Genomic DNA, 21,572 nt, shown 5'->3' with positions numbered 1-21,572 from the left:
GCTAACTACTGCACACAAGAATAGCCAAATGGTGTCTTTACTTGAAGGAATTCAGTTATGAGACAGTGTACATCAAAGGTAAACATAACATAATTGTTGACACCTTGTCAAGGCTACCCAAAGGGTTAAATGAGTTGTTAGAACTCACTGAACCGAATTCTGAAATCTGCATCCTATTTGTTCAACACAAAATGTGCAATAGCCTGGAGCAATAGCAAGAAGAAGATTCGTGCTGGGAAAAGATACAACTCAAACTATGTGAAGGAAATGATGATTATAACTTTAAAAGTTTTATACTTTTTGTAAAGGAGTGCTGTTTCACTAATCTACACCCAACCAACAGTAGTGATTCACACGTTTACCTGAAAATTTTACAGATGAATTCATTCTTAACACCCTCAATGTATTTGGTCATTATTGTGTTTCTACTAAATGCACTGATAAGATAAATCTGTACTGCTACTTCCCCAACCTGCAGCGTCAAATTCTCCAAGTAATTCGAAAATGTATTACTTATCAGAAGACAAACATCCCATCTAATCAAGATTAACTGAACTGCTTCCAATAGTTGCCACAAAACCTTTAGAACTAGTACCATTGGATGCTGTTGGAACTAATCTAAAACGATAAGGGAATGTTAAGTACGGAAATCAGTATATGGTGTTTTATCTAATTAAGTTAAGTTGTATGCTGTGAGGTAAGTGACCACCGTATCTCTTATTAGAAGACTTACAGACGACTGCATCGTACTTCACAGCTAACAAGAAGGAAATTACGACCACAAGTAAAATAAAACACATACTGGAATTACGATTCCACCCTGACACAAGCCTCACACAGTAAGGGTATCTGGGGAATTTAATATATTTATATGCTCTTACACACCACAAACACGTACAAAATGGATCGAATTTGCCTTGCAATTTCAGAAAATCATGAATAACTTGCCACATACTTCGACAGGTTTATGTCCAACTGAATTAATGTTTAAGAAACGAGAAATGGATGAGTGGGAAAAACCAACTGTCTAAAGTTGTTGTTGTTGTGGTCTTCAGTCCTGAGACTGGTTTGATGCAGCTCTCCATGCTACCTTATCCTGTACAAGCTTCTTCATCTCCCAGTACCTACTGCAACCCACATCCTTCTGAATCTGCTTAGTGTATTCATCTCTTGGTCTCCCTCTACTATTTTTACCCTCCACGCTGCCCTCCAATGCTAATTTTGTGATCCCTTGATGCCTCAGAATATGTCCTACTAACCGGTCCCTTCTTTTTGTCAAGTTGTGCCACATACTCCTCTTCTCCCCAATTCTATTCAATACTTCATCATTAGTTATGTGATCTACCCACATAATCTTCAGCATTCTTCTGTAGCACCACATTTCGAAAGCTTCATTCTCTTCTTGTCCAAACTATTTATCGTCCATGTTTCACTTCCATACATGGCTACACTCCATACAAATACTTTCAGATATGACTTCCTGACACTTAAATCTATACTCGATGTTAACAAATTTCTCTTCTTCAGAAACGCTTTTCTTGCCATTGTCAGTCTACATTTTATATCCTCTCTACTTAGACCATCATCAGTTATTTTGCTCCGCAAATAGCAAAACTCCTTTACTACTAGAAGTGTCTCATTTCCTAATCTAATTCCCTCAGCATCGCCCGACTTAATTCGATTACATTCCATTATCCTCATTTTGCTTTTGTTGATGTTCATCTTATATCCTCCTTTCAAGACACTGTCCATTCCATTCAACTGCTCTTCCAAGTCCTTTGCTGTCTCTCACAGAATTAGAATGTCATCGCCGAACCTCAAAGTTTTTATTTCTTCTCCATGGATTTTAATACTTACACCAAATTTTTCTTTTGTTTCCTTTACGGCTTGCTCAATATACAGATTGAATAACATCGGGGAGAGACTACAACCCTGTCTCACTCCCTTCCCAACCACTGCTTCCCTTTCATGTCCCTTGACTCTTATAACTGCCATCTGGTTTCTGTACAAATTGTAAATAGCCTTTCGCTCCCTGTATTTTACCCCTGCCACCTTTAGAATTTGAAAGAGAGTATTCCAGTCAACATTGTCAAAAGCTTTCTCTAAGTCTACAAATGCTAGAAACGTAGGTTTACTTTTCCTTAATCTTTCTTCTAAGATAAGTCGTAACATCAGTATTGCTTCACGTGTTCCAATATTTCTACGGAATCCAAACTGATCTTCCCTGAGGTTGGCTTCTACCAGTTTTTCCATTCGTCTGTAAAGAATTCGCATCAGTATTTTGCAGCTGTGACTTATTAAACTGATAGTTCGGTAATTTTCACATCTGTCAACACCTGCTTTCTTTGTGATTGGAATTATTAAATTCTTCTTGAAGTCTGAGGGTATTTCACCTGTCTCATACATCTTGCTCACCAGATGGTAGAGTTTTGTTAGGACTGTCTCTCCCAAGGCTGTCAGTAGATCTAATGGAATGTTGTCTATTCCCGGTGCCTTGTTTCGACTCAGGTCTTTCAGTGCTCTGTCAAACTCTTCACGCAGTATAATATTTCCCATTTCATCTTCATCTACATCCTCTTCCATTTCCATAGTATTGTCCTCAAGTACACCGCCCTTGTATAGACCCTCTATATACTCCTTCCACCTTTCTGCTTTGCCTTCTTTGCTTAGAACTGGGTTTCCATCTGAGCTCTTGATATTCATACAAGTGGTTCTCTTATCTCCAAAGGTCTCTTTAATTTTCCTGTAGGCAGTATCTATCTCACCCTAGTGAGATAAGTCTCTACATCCTTACATTCGTCCTCTAGCCATCCCTGTTTAGCCATTTTGCACTTTCTGTCGATCTCATTTTTGAGACGTTTGTATTCCTTTTTGCCTGCTTCATTTACTGCATTGTTATATTTTCTCCTTTTCATCAATTAAATTCAATATTTCTTCTGTTACCCAAGGATTTCTATTAGCCCTCATCTTTTTACCTACTTGATCCTCTGCTGCCTTCACTACTTCATCCCTCAGAGCTACCCATTATTCTTCTACTGTATTTCTTTCCCTCATTTGTAACAATTGTTCCCTTATGCTCTCCCTGAAACTCTGTACAACCTTTGGTTTAATCAGTTTGTCCAGATCCCATGTCCTTAAATTCCCATGTTTTTACAGTTTCTTCAGTTTTAATCTACAGTTCATAACCAATAGATTGTGGTCAGAGTCCGCATCTGTCCCTGGAAATGTCTTACAATTTAATACCTGGTTCCTAAATCTCTGTCTTACCATTATATAATCTACCTGATAGCTTTTAGTATCTCCAGGATTCTTCCATGTATACAACCGTCTTTCATGATTCTTGAACCAAGTGTTAGCTATGATTAAGTTGTGCTCTGCGCAAAATTCCACCAGGCGGCTTCCTCTTTCATTTCTTATCCCCAATCCATATTCACCTGCTACATTTCCTTCGCTCCCTTTTCCTACTACTGAATTCCTGTCACTCATGACTATTAAATTTTCGTCTTCCTGCACTACCTGAATAATTTCTTTTATCTCATCATACATTTCTTCAATGTCTTCATCATCTGCAGAGCTAGTTGCATATAAACTTGTACTACTGTAGTGGGCATGGGCTTCGTGTCTATCTTGGCCACAATAATGCGTTCACTATGGTGTTTGTAGTAGCTTACCCGCACTCCTATTTTTCATTCATTATTAAACCTACTCCTGCATTACCCCAATTTGATTTTGTGTTTATAACCCTGTGTTCACCTGACCAAAAGTCTTGTTCCTCCTGCCACCGAACTTCACTAATTCCCACTATATCCAACTTTAACCTATCCATTTCCCTTTTTAAATTTTCTAATCTACCTGCCCAGTTAAGGGATCTGACAATCCACGCTCCGATCCGTAGAACGCCAGTTTTCTGTTTCCTGATAACGACGTCCTCTTGAGTAGTCCCCGCCCAGAGATCCGAATGGGGGACTATTTTACCCAAGAGGATGCCATCATAATTTAGCCATATAGTAAAGCTGCATGCCCTTGGGAAAAATTACAGCAGTAGTTTCCCCTTGCTTTCAGCCATTTGCAGTACCAGCACAGCAAGGCCGTTTTGGTTAATGTTGCAAGGCCAGGTCAGTCAATCATCCAGACTGTTGCCCCTGCAATTACTGAAAAGGCTGCTGCCCCTCTTCAGGAACCACATGTTTGTATGGCCTCTCAACAGATACCCCTCCGTTGTGGTTGCACCTACAGTACGGCCATCTGTCTCGCTGAGGCACGCAAGCCTCCCCACCAATGGCAAGGTCCATGGTTCATGGGGAAGGTGTCTAAATTACCCAAGGGATATATGTCATTTGAAGAAAAATACACAGCATGCGCGCACGCATGCACACACACACACACACACACACACACACACACACACACACACACACACACACACACTTACACATTCATACAATCATACACACAAATCTCACAAGGAAGTCTATCTCTGTCTGTTCTAGCCAGAATCTTTTTTAAAGGTAAGGAAATGTGAACAATGAGTAATTTTCGGCAGGAGGTATTTAAGACATGAAATGCTGCAACAACAATCTGCGCCGTTACGTAGGCGTATGTTGTGCGGGAACGAGACCGCTGATACAGAGTGGCTCCGATGTCGGAGGAATTGCGGTTTGAAAGGTAATGAAAACCACAAGAAAAAATAAAAGTAAACAGCGCAACCACAATTCATGTGTACCAAAAACTATTGCTTGAACGGCTCCACTTGCGAATGAAAGGTGATTCCCTTAAACTTGACATTAAAATCGGATAGACTGGCAAATCCGCAAACGACGCAAACTGACATTTTTCATAAAACAACTACGTCTCCACACAATTAAAGCACCAAATGGTATTTGGGATACGAAAATCGATAGTTATTCCCAACTGTCGAACCTGGACATGGACACATCAGAGAGTGACGTCACGGGAATATGCAGTGCAGTCAACCATAGTGCTGTAAGAGCGGTGAACCTACCGTTTTGGGCTAAATAAGATGGCGGCCGTCGGATTCCCGTTTGTGACATAATGACAACTCCCATCTTTCTTGTTACCTCCATGAATCCATGCTGCTTGCGGAGTTGCACAGTGACTGAGGCCGTTACAGCCTAACGCAGAAAATTAAGAAATTGCATTCATTTAAGACAGACTTGTTTGCTCAATAGGAGTTGCGAAAGAAACTTTTTTGTTGTTCTTCGGTTTCCTTTTGTTGTCTCTAATGCCGTTCAAATCACTAGGCCAGTATTCATATTCGTCTCTGCAAATCGGGGAACAGTTGCCTAACTTCGCCACTACTGCGGGGTAGACTTGGTGATTATTAGCCAAGGAGGTTATAACTTCTTTCTTCCGACTAAGTTTGACGTTTTGTATGACGATTATCTCTGAGTTACAGAGTTTTCGATACAGAAAACAGCTGAAAATGGCAGATCCAAAGTATGCTGACTTGCCCGGCATTGTAAGCTTACTGTGTTTTTGATCCTGCAATAATTTTAACTACTGTGTTAAAGAATTGAGCAACTGTGTGATATGTCTAACTTTTGCAGGCATATGATCAGCCGGACGTTTACGAAACAAGCGATCTACCAGAATCTGATCAGAATGCTGCGTATTACGAGGTAATTCTGAACATGGGCCGTGGCAGCTTAACACAGTGTGGAAAGCTTTGCGTATGTATCTGATAGTCTACAAAGTATACGTCCACTTGCTTTATTTTTTCCTTAACTTTCATTGTAGGAAGAGAGTGATTCAATCGAACGCCTCCACATCAGTGCGAATGAAGCTTTCACGAAATTTAATAGGAGCGTGTTGGATACCAATAATGTTGATTTCTCAGATACAGTACGGAAAACTTTGAGAACTGGATATAATTCAAGGTAATACACAGTACATGCATGAAATTTTACGCACTATATTTTCTGTAATTTCTGCCTTAAATTGTTTGTGTGGTATGGGGTGATTCAGGTGGTGGCCAGTATCCTAACCCGTAATAGTTTACCCGTTATAAAAATGAATCAGTACTTGCTCTTTCGAGTAATAATTGTTTTTTGCCAGAATCGCACCATGAATTATAAAGATCCATCAGCGTAGAGGATATTAAATATGTGCATTACTTTAATTTACTGTTCAGCGGACTCGAATTAACCTTATCTCAGTCTCTCCTGAAATCCCAGTTAAATCAAGTGCAGTAAATAAATTGCCCCGAAAAAATACATTTCGGTGCATAAATCACAAGGACGTAAGACATTCTAATTTTTCTTCAAACAGTTTCTAGGCATCGTACGTATTGTCCTAATGGACAAGTGTGGAAACTACTACAGAATGTGGAACAGTTGTGAAGGCAGCTGATACTTTCTTCATGCAAGTTGCTGTGAAACAACCATTGTTAAAGACTGTGCAGCTTAAATTGTGCCTACTCCTGTGCAGTGGTGGAGTAATAGTATCTGATTCTACAACTCAGAGCTAATGAGGAAGTAGCATAGACAGGACCAGATCAGTTAAGAGCTGAAGTTGGTGGCAGTAAGGTTATGAGTAGGGCTGTTGACTGGGTTGTGGTCAAAAATGTCAGTTCAGTAACGAGATTAAACAAACATTGAATGTCTTATTAACTTTGCTCTATACATTTACAACTGATTCAATGTTTTGGAGATTATGAACAAAAGTGTGGAGACTACCTAAGGAGTTTGGGAACAGGATGGCAAGATTGGGACAAAACATCATGTTAAGGCTAGTAGTAGTAGTAGTCAGAAGGTCCTCTTCCTAGGCCTTTAGTCATGTGTGAGGATTGTTGTAATACAAGTGTCCCTGTGTAATCAGTACCAAGAACTGGTATTTTGAAATCTGTGTGGGGCTAAGCAATGTCACCTGTGATTTAGGCACGTGTGTGCAGATTTTCAGTCATTGCTTAGTGCTATTGTAAAAACTCTCACAATCCTTATTCTTGCATTTCTTCAGTTTTATTCTGCAATTTATAACCAGTAAATTGTGATCATAGTTCCCACCAGCGTGCTGAAAATATTTTGCAGTCCAGAATTTGGTATCAAGATCTATCTTACCATTTTCGATGCTCTGACCAGTAGAGTGCCAGATGAAAACTTATTAAGAAATGGATATTTTCTGCATTTAGAAATTTTAAATTTTAACATTGCAAACTATTTTTGTAGAATTGAATAAAAAATGGAGGAAGTTGCTTATATGTAAAATAAAATGACATAAAAGAATTTAGACTGTATGTGTATTCAGTTTTGAGTCTTACTCAAACATCTTGGTCATGCTTTAGGGGAAACTCAAATTTACTGGGAAACAGTGGTCTTCTGCGGAGATTCCCCCATTGATTTTTCTTAGAGCTCCCAGGAAGGAAAGTTCTTAAATATCATAGAAAACTGTGGCTTGTATACGACAGTTCTGACATATAATGGATGCAGTGCCAGTGTTCTTGATCAGAGTGTGTAAACATTGCCAAGTGCGAATCAAAAGACTTTGATACTGGCCAGAGCAGCCACATTTCAGATTCTTTTAAATCACACATCATGCAGTTAGGAAAATGTTATTTATAACTTGTTCCTGGTGGATAGGAATTGGTAATCAAAGCTAACTCAGTGCTCTGGTACAATTGTCGAAATCTTTTGAGGATTTTTCCTGTTACGACAATGTGTGAAGCAGTATTGGCAATAAAGTTTTGCCAGAACATGACAAGCCATGTCATATACTTCTCCCTGTAGCTTGTTAATATTTTTTTTCACTGTTGGACTGTTCATTGTGCCCCATTCAATATTCTGAAATGAGTCCGCTACTCTGTCGCCCTCCCGCTCTCTTCCCTTCCCCTCACATACTCTGCCACTCCCACACTGTATCCGTCCCACTTTCTCCTGCCCTCTTCATCCCCTTACTCACTCCCCTCCGCAACCCTGGTCCATCTCCCCTGCTCTTCCATTGTCTTGCCTCCTCAATTCATAAATTACACTTCATGATGCAGAGACTTACGGATTGGGCAGAAATACAATGTGCATTCATTTTAATCATGTCTCTTAAAATTTTGTTTGACCGGAAATATTGTAATAGCATAATTCTCCATTTTATCTGTCAGGTTCTTGGGTTTAATGTTTAGTTTCAACCATACTTGTATCATCATAAAGATTTAGAACTTTTTGAAGTGCATCACAAAATGACTGCACAACTACAAGACAGAGAGTACATACATACATCACTGTACAGGTCATCTCTCCAAATATTTATTTGCAGTAAGATTACTCCAGGCTCTTGACGAATGATTCCTGTACACTCTCCACCTTCTCTGTTGGCGGTCACAGCCATCATATTTTCTTTTGTCGGTAATATTCAGGGTGCAGATGATGGAAGGTTCAGTTAATAACGATGAATCACTGACTGTGGGATTTCTTACCAGAATTGTCTGTCTCAAATCGTTTTAACTACACTCGGTTTTAGTGATTTCCCCTATGCCACGATACAGAATTAATCACTCGGCACTGAGAGTTGAGGAGTGTAAGACTGCAGCACAAATAATTAGCCCATATACATTAGCTAGCACAGACAACTGATGACAGACAAACTCTTACTCAGCTATTCACTACCACAGTGCTACGCCAAGAGCATCCAAAAAACAATCACAGTTTCAAAAGTCATTGTCGTGTCCTTGACACATACTCTCTGGTAACACTAATCAATAAACTTATAAAAAGTCCCTAAATTTGATAGGCATTCTGACAAGGGAAGATATAAGGTCCTCAGACATCACTACACCTCAAAAAATAAATTTCACTTGGAAATTTGTGACAACATAGTTTCAGTTTGAAATTAACAAGCAAAGAAGGGCACCAGCAAGTAGGAAAGAGATGGTAGCTAAATATTAGATGATGATAAATTAAGTTACCTAGGTTATATACACTTAAGAAATGTCACTACATGAAAATATAATGTCAAATAAGAAGTAAAAATGTTATCAGAGAATAATGTACGGAATATGGTACTCAGGAAAATATAAGTAAAAAAAATACATTTAAATGTAGCAATAACATGAATCAATAGGCACATTTTATTGGGAAAAGAATTAACTGTCTTTCCTCCCGTAGGGGTACTCATGACTCTTTCATGAGTACGTGCATACGAGTATGGGGCCCCAAGCTGTTGCAGAACCTGCATACTTTCCTGTCCCGCCATCTCGTATCTCTGTATTTCCTTCTCTTGCTCTCTTTCTCATGGTGGCCACCTTCAATGTCAACCCAGCTATTCCCTAGGTTCTGCTGTTTTTACTTGGCGTATTCACTCACTACCCTTTGCCTGAAGTAATATCGTGGCCCCCTTCTGGGTTTGATCCTCAGTTTCCAAATTTTTCTGTAGTGTGGATCGACTGAGAAAGAATACCTCAAATAGCAACTACTGCGTGCAGTGTTAGAGATCACCTGCACACAATACCTTTTGGGCTCTTACTTGGTCTTCAAAGCCAACACAGTAATCAGTCTGATGTAGTGAGCTCATTATGTACCCTGTCGTGTCAGCCCCCTGACAACACAGGGATCACACTGTTGGTTTCAGTCCCCTGACAACTCAGGAATGCTGGTGCCTGAGCTGCTAGCTCCCCACATGTGCCAAGGAGTAGATGCCTGTCTTCGTGGAGTAGCAGGACTCCTGGCAACAGCCATTGTGGCAGATTGCCTTTGCTGCGAATGGGTGGCACCCATGGGGAGAGCCCTTGATTGGAGTAGGTGGCATCAGGGCAGATGTTTTACATATGAAATATATTAAACTGTATCAAAACAGTGGCTGCTCTTATCCAGCCATGTCATCACACAAGAATAGAAATTTCAATGTGCATTGTTATAACCCTACTACTTTACCAATCCTAGGTTATCCTGTGGGAAGAGGGACAAGCCTGACATGTAGGAGCGAAACATTTTCCCCAATATTTAGTGGATGTGGCAATTGATGGAGGTACTTTCACTGTGACAAACCCATTATTTTTTGTGGAACATACTGCAGATAAATCTGGAGAAGTAGAATTTTGAGGAAAAATGTGAAATGGATTGCTGTTGATTCCAGCCTGTTCTACTGCACAGTCAACAGCTTGTGAGGCATGAGAACATCTGGGTGATGTACTAGTGACCATTGCTCCACACAAGACTTTGAATATTGTCCAAGGAATCATCTTCCAGCGAGACCTTGCACTACAAACAGACAAGGAGCTATGGCTAATCTTGAGCAATGAGCTTTTGGTGCTTGCACTTTGGTCATAATATCCTACTGCTTGGCGGATCCAAAATGTGGTAACTGCAGATGATCACCCCATGAAGGTAGTCCTTGTCAGCAATCACCTTTCTGTGTAAATTGCATGGATCATCATCCTCCACATTAATTTGTGTAGTCTTCAAGAAAGAAAATACAGAAATATAAATCTATTGACTGCCTGTCACACACTGAGGCATGTAAAAAGTATGTATGCATACATCCTGTTGATAATATATCCAATTATGTGAAAGTCACAACCATCACTCCCACTACATAGATTTTTTCGAAACCAGTTCTCCCACTACCCTCCTCTCTCTTGCAGTGCTGTCTTCAGAAACCACTTTCCGCACCCTCCTGGAGGGACACCCTCTGATGCCTACTGGTGACAGGAGTCCCTCACGGGAAATCTCTCCAGAACACCACAGATCAAAGGCATGATACCAGCCACTGGTTAAGTATACTGTGACCTGTGGACTAGAGCTGCCTGCTATTTGTCTGTCCCTACGCTCATTGCGGATAGGCCCTCCCAAGAATCCCTGCCACCAGTGCATCAATGGCTGCGAAGAAGAAGAAGAAGAACTGGGACAAGGCTACTCCATTGTGTCCAGAGGTGCAGATCCCGCCATGCCATTGGACCATGAACCAGTGCTCTTAGATGGGAGTCCACCTCAGTCTGTGACAGGTAGTGATCCTGGGGCGTGACTAGTCCTCAGGACACCTTCATGCCTATCCTGGACACCCATAATATGTTCATTCAGTGGCATTCTGGTGGATATTACTGTCACCTGCTGGAACTAAAACAGTTTATTTCCTTCTCTTCTGCAATTTGTGTTGCTCTACAAGAAATGCACTTCACTGGTGACCATCACCCAACACACTGTGGTAATCATCCTTCCTGTCAGAACCATGTTGGTTCTGAGAGGGCATTTGGAGGGGTCATACATTATTTTGCACAGGTGTTGTCAGTGAGTGGATTCACCTTCGCGCCACAGTGGGAAGCAATAATGGTGTGAGTGCAAAAGACATCAGTGTTCACCATTTGCAATATTTATGTACCTCCAGACAGCCCACAGCCCACTTACTTACCTTGAGTTGAGTACCTTAATCCAACAACTCTCTGCCCCTCCCCCTTCTTTCCTCCTACTTGAGGATTTCAATCTGCACTGCCCCTCTGTGGAGGAATACAACTTTGTCTGGTAGAAGCCTTCTACTTGACCAGCTTCTTACCAACCAAGATTTCTCTCTCCTCAGTAATTGTACTCGTGCCCATTTCAGTGTCTCCCAAGGCACCTTTTCAGCTACTGATCTGATGATTTCTTTCCCCCACTCTGGTGGCTTCACTGCACCATCTTTGTCACAGTGACCACTTTCCAGTAATCCTGTTGTTTCCTCGCCACCACTAAATGGAGCAATTACCACATTGGGTTCTTTGAAGAGACATATGGCAGTTGTACGCCTCAGCTGTTACCTTCACCCTATTTCTGCCAGACTGCATTGATGAGGTTGTGCAAGATGTCTCCAATGTGATCACCCATGCTGCTGAAACTGCTGTTCCACTTTCTACAGATTTCCCGCCCCCCCTCCCCCCGCCCGCCCTCTCTCCCGCCCATCAGCCAGTGTCATGAAGGAAGGAGGAGTGCTGGGGGTGCTACATGACTCCCTGGGAATGTATGCCTCTTCATCCCATATGTCGGCAGAGCTCTGTGGTCTTGTGGGCTGCACATGGTCAATAGCTGTTTCGGGTCTTATCCTTCAGGGTGGTCTTTGTAACACTGTTGGTTCTTGCTGAACACCTCATGACCCCACTTCATGGCAGCATTGTTATCTTTTTTTCCAGCTGTCTTCCTGCTGCAAAAATTACAAATTGAAGACATCCCCTTATGTTTCACTCCCCTCCAAGCCAAATCATGCAATGAAACATTCACTCACTGGGAACTGCTTCAGGCTCTTTTGTTGTTTCATGATATAACCCCAAGCCTTGATTCAATTCATAATCATATGATCCAACACCTGAATATTACTCAGAGATTACATCTGTTCAGGGTCTTCAAATATTTGGCTCGAAGGAGTCTTCCCTTCGCAATGGTGAGATAGTATCGTCATCCCAATCCTTAAGCCAGGCAAAAACCAAATGTCTCATGACAGCTACCAACCAGTTAGTTCCACCCATGGGCTCTGTAAACTACTTGAAATGATTGTTGTCCATAGAGTATACTTGCGTTCTTGAGTCTAGGGGCCTTTTGCCCCAGTCCATCATGCTTTCCAGGAAGGATGATCCTCAACTGATGATCTGGTCCAGTTGGAAGCAGCAATCCGTCAGGCTTTTTCTAAACCCCATCACCTCATCAGTTTTTTTTACATACATAAAGCAGATGACACTGCTTGGTGCCATCATATTTTGCTTACCCTCCACAACTGGGGCTTTCGAAACTCCTTGCAAGTGTTTATTCATCAGTTTTTATGCCACTGGTTGTGGGTTTGAGTTGTTACTTCATTCAGCTCTCCACACATCCAAGAGAATGGCATCTCACAGGGCTCAGTCCTGAGTGTCACACTTTTCCTAATTGTTGTCTGTGGGCTGATGACCTCTGTCGGGCCACTGATCAACCCTGCACTGTATGTTGATGTTGACGATTTCTGCATTTAGTACAGCTCCCACTTAGTAGCCTTGACTGAATAGCAGCTCCAAAGCACCATCCAAAGGGCCTCTCCATGCACCCTTTCCCATGGTTTCCAATTCTCTCCTGCAAAATTGCAGGTCATGCAACTATCATTATTCACGGCACATCCTTACTCGGAACTCTACAAGGGTACTCATCTCTTGGATGTTGTTGCATAATCCAGTTTTTTGAGCCTCCTTTTTGATAAAAAGCTGACTTGTCTGCCTCCTATTTGTCGGGTAAAGTCTAATTGCATGCAGAAATGACACACTCTGTTCCTTGCCCACATCTCTTGGGATGCTGACCCACTACTCTTCTCCATATTTATTGGGCCATGGTCTCATCCCAACTGACTTGTTGTTGCCAGGGAGCTCGTCTCCCCCACAGACTCCTCATACTATGCCAGGCAGCCATGTCTGGCCACCATCTAGTCCTTGCAGACTCCGTTGGGCAGCACCGCCTTCTCTTTCCACCACCTGTACCTTGCTATTTGTCCTCCTTCCCCTCCCCAATCAAGATTGCTGCTTTTGCTTGACATGACACCATTTCATTCTGGCCGGAGAGTGGTCAAGTATGTGTGAGGTGTGCTTGCTTGTGTGAATGAGTGTGTGTTTCCTTTTCCGAAGAAGGCTTTTGCCAAAAACTCAGAATGTAACAGTCTTTTCATTGTGCCTGTCTGTAACTCAACAGGTCATCTTTGCAGTGAGTAGCAATCTATCCTCTTCATAATATTTGTGATATTCCAGCCTGGACTTTCCAGTGTTTGTGAAATGTTAGCCAAGTTACTATTCTTTACACAAACCTGATGGCTCTCAAACAGAAGAGGTGTGCCCATATAAAGACTTCCCTCATCTGTTCTCACTTGATGAGTCCTCTGCAATCCCGAGACCTAGCAGAATACCCTGTTTTCTCTGCAGAATCAGGATAAATAGATGTCATTTTGTTGGGTACTAGAGCATGTTGGAATCCCTGGTAATGAGACTGTAAATGTAGCAACCAGGTAGGCTTGTGATGAAAATTGAATGACTTCATGTGAGGTCCCCCTGCAGTCTGTGTCACTGATAAATACATTCATTGGTATGTGTAAAAGTGGCTGCAAATGAGTGAAAATAGTCTGGGTATTTATACTGGCTACTGGACCACATCTGAATGTCAGTCAAAAGACATTTTAACTGACCGTCATGTCGGACACTGTCCTTATCTTCCTTCTGTGTCATGGAAAAGCTTCTGGAATACCCTGCACCTGGCATAATTTTAGTAGTTGCCATATTTTGACTGAATGTTGTTTGGACCCTGACAAGAAGTCATTAAGTAGGCTGCCTGGAAACATGCTCTCTCTTTTAAATAATCATCAGTTGTGTGTACTACATGTTTCAGAGTTTTGTTAGGAATCAGAGCTATTCTCTCTTGTTAGACAGTGGTAGCTACTTCCTGAGGTATTGTTTTTGTCCAACCGATCTAAATAAGCAGTATTTTATGTTAAGTTCATCATAATTGCATTTAACTGTGATACTTAAATTAGTGTGTTTTGTGAGAGACACATAATTGTACAGATTTTTGTTGCTTAGTGGTCTATAAATAATTTTGATTATCTACAAAATACCTCTGTGTATTTTAAGATTTCATTATAATTTTTTACCTTGGACAAGTGTTGGACGGGACTGACATTGGTTTCGTTTTTGGGCAGGGGGAGTGTGGGGTTGCAGCTGTGGCTGTCGCTCAAGGTCCTAACATACAGTGTATCTTATTATCAGTGTTGTCAAACACTTCAAAGAAGGCTGATAATATATTTCTCTGGTACACCATTGCAGTAATGTGATTTTTAAAGAAAGATTTTTTTCCCCCATTTCTCAAAATGTACACATTCATATTCATCTAGGGCACAGATAACCTTGCAGTTAAGTCCCTCAAATCACCATCATAGATTGTTGTAGCAATCCGGAATCCATTTATTATCCAACTTTTCAGTGGAATTTGGGAACATAAACAAATTTTAAATTATTCTAGATTCAAAGGGGTTGGCAGAATAAAGTGCTAATGCACAAGTGTATTTTGTGTTAATGTTTTGTCACATGCATGGTTAAAGCCAAAGATATTGAGATAAATACAATAAGACAAAACAGTTTGCATAATAGACAGAATTATTAGCAGTACGTAGGGAATTATATGTTACATTCAAGTGAGAGTTGCATTCTGGTCGCAGATGCCTTTAGTAGTGGTCATCTGTGTGTGAGGTGTGCTTATTTGTGTGAATGTGTGCATGTTTTCTTTGCTGAAGAAGGCTTCAGCTGAAAGATGTAATGTGAATAGTATTTTCATTGTGTCTATGTGCAATTCAGTGGGTATTTTTTTGGAGAGTAGCAATCTATCCTTTTCCTAATACTGTTGATTTACCCGCATGTAATACATTCATAAACACAACAGGCAAGTGATAAGACTAATCCTTACCAGACTGAGGATTAGCACTTTGCACCAACCCCTTCATATGGAAATATTCATAATTTTCAAATAAAGCTTGAAAGACATAATGACATAGTGTCATCTCTTGGTGCAGAGGTACAGTACTGGCAAGTTTACAGTATTAGCTGCCATTATTACTATTTTAGTATATGAAATAAATAGTCCACATGGTAGATATATCCGAAACTGTTATGGTAGCTTTATTAGACACTGTTATTAAACACTATAGCATACAAAAATTATCTGTAAAAGGAATTGTAAATAAAATTCAGGATGTGACATGCTGAACAGTCAATATTCATTAGTTAAGGCTCTTGTGGACCAAGCTGAAGTCAGTGTTTACTGTTGGAATGGATTGGTGAGGTGAATAGCAACTTAGTTAGGTGATGAAATCAAAATTTTACTCAGAGGATTAAAAATATGTAGCAAATGGATTACAGTGTTAAAAGGTGCTGGCAAGTAAAAGTACCAAAATATATGGGATTGTTTCTGCAGATGCTTAGCAAGATTCTGTTGACTACAAATATGGCCAGCCTCACATATGCCAGGTGTGAGAGTGAGAGAGAGAGAGGAGGGGGGGGGGGGGGGTTGCTGAGGACTCATAACCACATAAACTGAACTCGTGCATGCCCTGTAAGCATGGAAGTTGGAAAGTGCTAGTGATTAGATTTGTTGTCATTAACAATGGTGCTAAAATTTTTAGCTATGGAATCCAAAACCACTTGTTCATATTTTACTTAGTGATAAATATTCTTTAAAATGAATAGTTACATGAAAAAATGAATGTGTGTGATAAATTTAAATTGTTTGAAGCAATAATAACTGGTTTACGTTGCCTCACTATCAGTTTTACGATAACGATTTGTTTTGCTTTCGGACACAGGCTCAGGAATGCATAAAGTCTGTGTTCGGGGATGGGGGTTGGCATTACCAGAATACAATTTTAATCTCACTACATGCTTAATAAAAAAAGCCATGAGAGTGCATGTGGTATGCTTCTTTTACAATGAAAATATTTAACTCTGTATAGTTTTCTGATAGACTGTTCTCAGCATGTTTTCTGGTCTTTCTTTCATGCAATTGGTGAACAGCTGAATATGAAGTGCATTTTAGTTTTCTTTGTTGAAAAAAGAATTGGTCCAGAAATAATTTAATCCCCGGCGCTCTTTCCCCTCCCTCCCCCCCCCCCCCCCCCCCTTCCCAAAAATTCTGTATTAGGATCTCCTCCCATGTCTAGTCATGTAATTAATTTATTAGTTAAACTTTACAGGATTATTTTAGTAAGTTATTAATAGTTCTAACAATCCGTTCAACTTAATCCTTGTTTATGAAGTAATGAACTGTTAGTGAGGGGCAACAGTGGCTACACACTGAACTCTAAAATCAGTGACTCCTTGTGTTCCTGAATGACTTTGTGAGTTCTGGAATAAATCCTGTCAATATGCCTTGACCTGTTCTCAGTACCAAACTTGTCCAGTCCTTGCTTGAGTTTAGCATCCATTGACATCATTATTGTAGGATACCTTAATCCTGCCATGCCATAATCTTTTTAATGTGGTTATAATCAACACCTTGAGAGAAGTCTACATCTACATCCATACTCTGCAAGTCACCTGACGGTGTGTGGCGGAGGGTACCCTGAGTACCTCTATTGGTTCTCCCTTCTATTCCAGTCTCGTATTGTTCATGGAAAGGATTATTGTCAGTATGCTTCTGTGTGGGCTCTAATCTCTGATTTTATCCTCATGGTCTCTTCATGAAATACACATAGGAGGGAGCAATATACTGCTTGACTCTTTGATGAAGGTATGTTCTCGAAACTTACAAAAGCCCGTACCGAGCTACTGAGCGTCTCTCCTGCAGAGTCTTCCACTGGAGTTTATCTATCAACTCCATAACGCTTTTGCGATTACTAAATGATCCTGTACCGAAGCGTGCTGCTCTCCGTTGGATCTTCTCTATCTCTTCTATCAACCCTATGTGGTACGGATCCCACACTGCTGAGCAGTATTCAAGCAGTGGGTGAACAAGCATACTGTAACCTACTTCCTTTGTTTTCGGATTGCATTTCCTTAGGAGTCTTCCAATGAATCTGTCTGGCATCTGCTTTTCCGACGATCAACTTTATGTGATCATTCCATTTTAAATCACTCCTAATGCATACTCCCAGATAATTTATGGAATTAACTGCTTCCAGTTGCTGACCTGCTATTTTGTAGCTAAATGATAAGGGATATATCTTTCTATGTATTTGCAGCACATTATACTTGTCTACATTGAGATTGAATTGGCATTCCCTGCACCATGCGTCAATTCGCTGCAGATCCTCCTTTATTTCAGTACAATTTTCCATTGTTACAACCTCTCGATACACCACAGCATCATCTGCAAAAAGCCGCAGTGAACTTCCGATGTCATCCACAAGGTCATTTATGTATATTGTGATTAGCAACGGTCCTATGACACTCCCCTGCGGCACACCTGAAATCACTCTTACTTCGGGTGACTTCTTTCCATTGAGAATGACATGCTGCGTTCTGTTATCTAGGAACTCTTCAATCCAATCACACAATTGGTCTGATAGTCCATATGCTCTTACTTTGTTCATTAAACGACTGTGGGGAGCTGTATCGAACGCCTTGCGGAAGTCAAGAAACACGGCATCTACCTGTGAACCCGTGTCTATGGCCCTCTGAGTCTCGTGGACGAATAGCGCGAGCTGGGTTTCACACGACAGTCTTTTTCGAAACCCATGCTGATTCCTACAGAGTAGATTTCTAGTCTCCAGAAGTCATTATTCTCGAACATAATACGTGTTCCAAAATTCTACAACTGATCAACGTTAGAGATATAGGTCTATAGTTCTGCACATCTGTTCGACGTCCCTTCTTGGAAACGGGATGACCTGTGCCCTTTCCCAATCCTTTTGAAAGCTACGCTCTTCTAGAGACCTACGGTACACCGCTGCCAGAAGGGGGGCAAGTTCCTTCGCGTGCTCTGTGTAAAATCGAACTGGTATCCCATCAGGTCCAGCGGCCTTTCCTCTTTTGAGCGATTTTAATTGTTTCTCTATCCCTCTGTCGTCTATTTCGCTATCTACCATTTTGTCATCTGTACGACAATCTAGAGAAGAACTACAGTGCAGTCTTCCTTTGTGAAACAGCTTTGGAAAAAGATATTTAGTATTTCGGCCTTTAGTCTGTCATCCTCTGTTTCAGTACCATTTTGGTCACAGAGTGTCTGGACATTTTGTTTTGATCCTCCTACCGCTTTGTCATAAGACCAAAATTTCTTAGGATTTTCTGCCAAGTCAGTACATAGAACTTTACTTTCGAATTCATTGAATGCCTCTCGCATAGCCCTCCGCACACTACATTTCGCTTCGCGTAATTTTTGTTTGTCTGCAAGGCTTTGGCTATGTTTATGTTTGCTTTGAAGTTCCCTTTGCTTCTGCAGCAGTTTTCTAACTCTGTTGTTGTACCACAGTTGCTCTTTTCCATCTCTTATGATCTTGCTTGGCTCATACTCATCTAACGCATATTGTACGATGGTTTTGAACTTTGTCCACTGATCCTCAACACTATCTGTACTTGAGACAAAACTTTTGTGTTGAGTTGTCAGGTACTCTGTAATCTGCTTTTTGTCACTTTTGCTAAACAGAAAAATCTTGCTACCTTTTTTAATATTTCTATTTACGGCTGAAATCATCAAAGTGTTTGACTCTCTTCAAGTTAGCAAATGCTTTACCAAAATATTTAAGTTTTGCAGATGATACAAGTATTTACTCTATGCTAGTCTTAAATAGTTAGCAGATTAGTGTTGTGAGGTATTCAGTTCTGAAAAGCTAGTGTAAAATCCTGTACATTTTCAGGTTAGCCATTAGTGACAACAACTTCATTGGTATATTTCACCGATGACAGTGAGCTAGTAAGCCGATCTCTTACTGACATTACAATATGAAAATGTCTGCAATATGAATAAAAGTGATCAAGTTAATATAATTTGCTAAAATTTAGTACACATGAAGGGATCTCTTTAAGAGCAAAGTGGATAAGATAACACTGCAACAGCTTTATTATTACAGAGTTCAGTTATGGATTATATATACCCTTTAAAGTGAATAACTTAGTTCTGCAATCACAATTGCTTTCATTGTAGTTTATTCATTTTGTGCTTTGTGAATTTTTGTTGAGCATTTCATGTTAATACATCACATGTGATGTTTTAAATTGTTTCTTGTGAAGGGCTTGCAGAGAAGTAATGCCTCCAATTTTTTTTATTCTGTGCTCAATATCAGTTGAGGTATTACACATTATGCATCTTTGCTGATGCAAGTTGCAACCCTCTGCCGCTAGAGGATTCCGAACTGTATCATGTAATACGGTGATTTTTAATGTAACTATGTCGGCCCATGGGAAACAGTGCAATAGTGTTTCTAACCACAGGAAACATGGCTACATTTGAAATCCATAGAAGAATGAAAGCTGTGTGTGGTGACTATTATAATGACATCAGTATTGCGCAACTGTGTTTTGTTTGTACTCGTAATGAAGGAAACAGTGGTTCTAACCTCAGTGTGTGTGGCAGAGCTCAAAGTGGGATGACCATGTACGTCAAAGTGTCTCTTCAGAACTGGGTTGATGAACTCGTCAGAGAAAATTGTCGGATAACAGATACAACTATAATGTAAGTGTGTCTAATCAAAAGAGGGTATAGAGATCATCACTGCAAAACTGTGGAACAGGAAACTATGTGCGTGGTGGATGCCTGGAATGCTCACTCCTGACATGAAACAAGGGAGATTGGACATGTCAATTTCTTTTGCGTTTTTGAGGGTGATGGGTTCCTTAACAACATTGTGACTGGTTATGAAAGCTGGGTTCACCATTTTGACCCCGAAGTTGAGAGCATCAGTGGTTTTCTGCCACAAAGGATCACTAGTGCCAAAAAAGTTAAAGATCATGCCATCAGCAGGCAAAGTCATGCTCACAGCGTTCTGGGACCTTCACGGTGTGAATTCATGCCTAAAGGCACTACCAGTAACTCTGAAAGGTACTCTGTCACTGTTATAAAACTAAAACTATGAGTTTGAAGAGTTTGTTCACACATGGAACACCCTCTCCTTCAGCATGACCCCCCCTTCCCCCCTCCTCTGGGTCCAAGGGTTAGAATAGGTCTGATGTATTACTGCCTGTCGAAAGGGCAACTAAAAGGAGTTTCACACATTTCAGCCTTTGTGATGGTCCCCTGTAGGATTTGACCTCCATTTTTCAAAATTTTCCCGAAGAGCGAGCCAGTTGGTGAAGGGCGCCTTACATGGTGCATTGTGTCCATTGTGCATTGAGATCTGTAGCCCACTTTCTTGTCATCACATTGCAGTCCCGTCCATTCTCCATCTCTTGGGTGAGGACACCTTCCTGTCTGCACTTTCCACCATGCCTATGCATGTCACTTTCTGTGCCGATGATGACCATGTACTTCTTTGCACCTCATATGCAGCACGGTAGCCAGTCCATTGTGGTGGGGCCACCATGTAACCTGTTGGTTGTAGCCCCCTGACAACACAGGTATCGCTCTGCTGATTCCTGCGCCATTAACTCCCCACATACGCCAAGGAGTAGATGCCCGTCACCCTGGGGCATCGGGACTCCCGGCAATGGCCATCCGGTGGCCTTTGCTGTGGCTGGGTGGCACCCAAGGGGAGGGCCTCTGGTCAGAGTGGGTGGCATCAGAACGGGTGACATGCCATGAAGCATAGTACGTCATCTCTTGGGGATGGTCTGCTGCCAGCAGTCTCTTAAGTGGGCGAATTCTAATTTCAGTGCCAAGAAATATGACCTCAAGTTGTTCCCCTCCCTGCCCATACCATGGGAGGAATGCCAGGCTAAGGATGGCAGTGAAGCTTATTCGCCCCGGTATATCATATGTATGAGAGGTGATGGGGAATCTTTCATGTCCATGAAGCCTCAGTTTTTCGTGAAGCACTTGGATGACAAGTTTGGGGAGGTGGAGGGCTTGTCCAAAATGCACTATGGGTCAGCTTTGATAAAAACACCATCCTCTGCCCAGTCACAGGTATTACTTGCTTGTGACAAGCTGGGGGATGTTTCTGTTACCATCGCGCCTCATAAGAGCTTAAATATGGTCCAGGGTATTATATTCCACAATGACATTCTTTTTCCAGTCTGA

General features: G+C 41.1%; 1 protein-coding gene across 1 annotated transcript in view; it reads left to right on the top strand.

Annotated features, from left to right (window-relative positions):
* The first annotated feature begins 5,322 nt into the window (after positions 1–5,322).
* Positions 5,323–21,572, top strand: part of LOC124789748 (dynactin subunit 2-like) — a 41,070-nt gene continuing 24,820 nt past the window's right edge. The window contains exons 1-3 of the mRNA XM_047257201.1: positions 5,323–5,479; positions 5,568–5,639; positions 5,758–5,897. Of these exons, the coding sequence (XP_047113157.1) occupies positions 5,393–5,479; positions 5,568–5,639; positions 5,758–5,897 (299 nt within the window). The 5' untranslated portion in view covers positions 5,323–5,392. The remainder of the gene's footprint in view (positions 5,480–5,567; positions 5,640–5,757; positions 5,898–21,572) is intronic.

The sequence above is a fragment of the Schistocerca piceifrons genome, chromosome 3, assembly GCF_021461385.2.
Source record: "Schistocerca piceifrons isolate TAMUIC-IGC-003096 chromosome 3, iqSchPice1.1, whole genome shotgun sequence".
NCBI classification, from domain to species: Eukaryota; Metazoa; Arthropoda; class Insecta; order Orthoptera; family Acrididae; genus Schistocerca; species Schistocerca piceifrons.
This window is presented reverse-complemented; position numbering and strand designations above follow the sequence as displayed.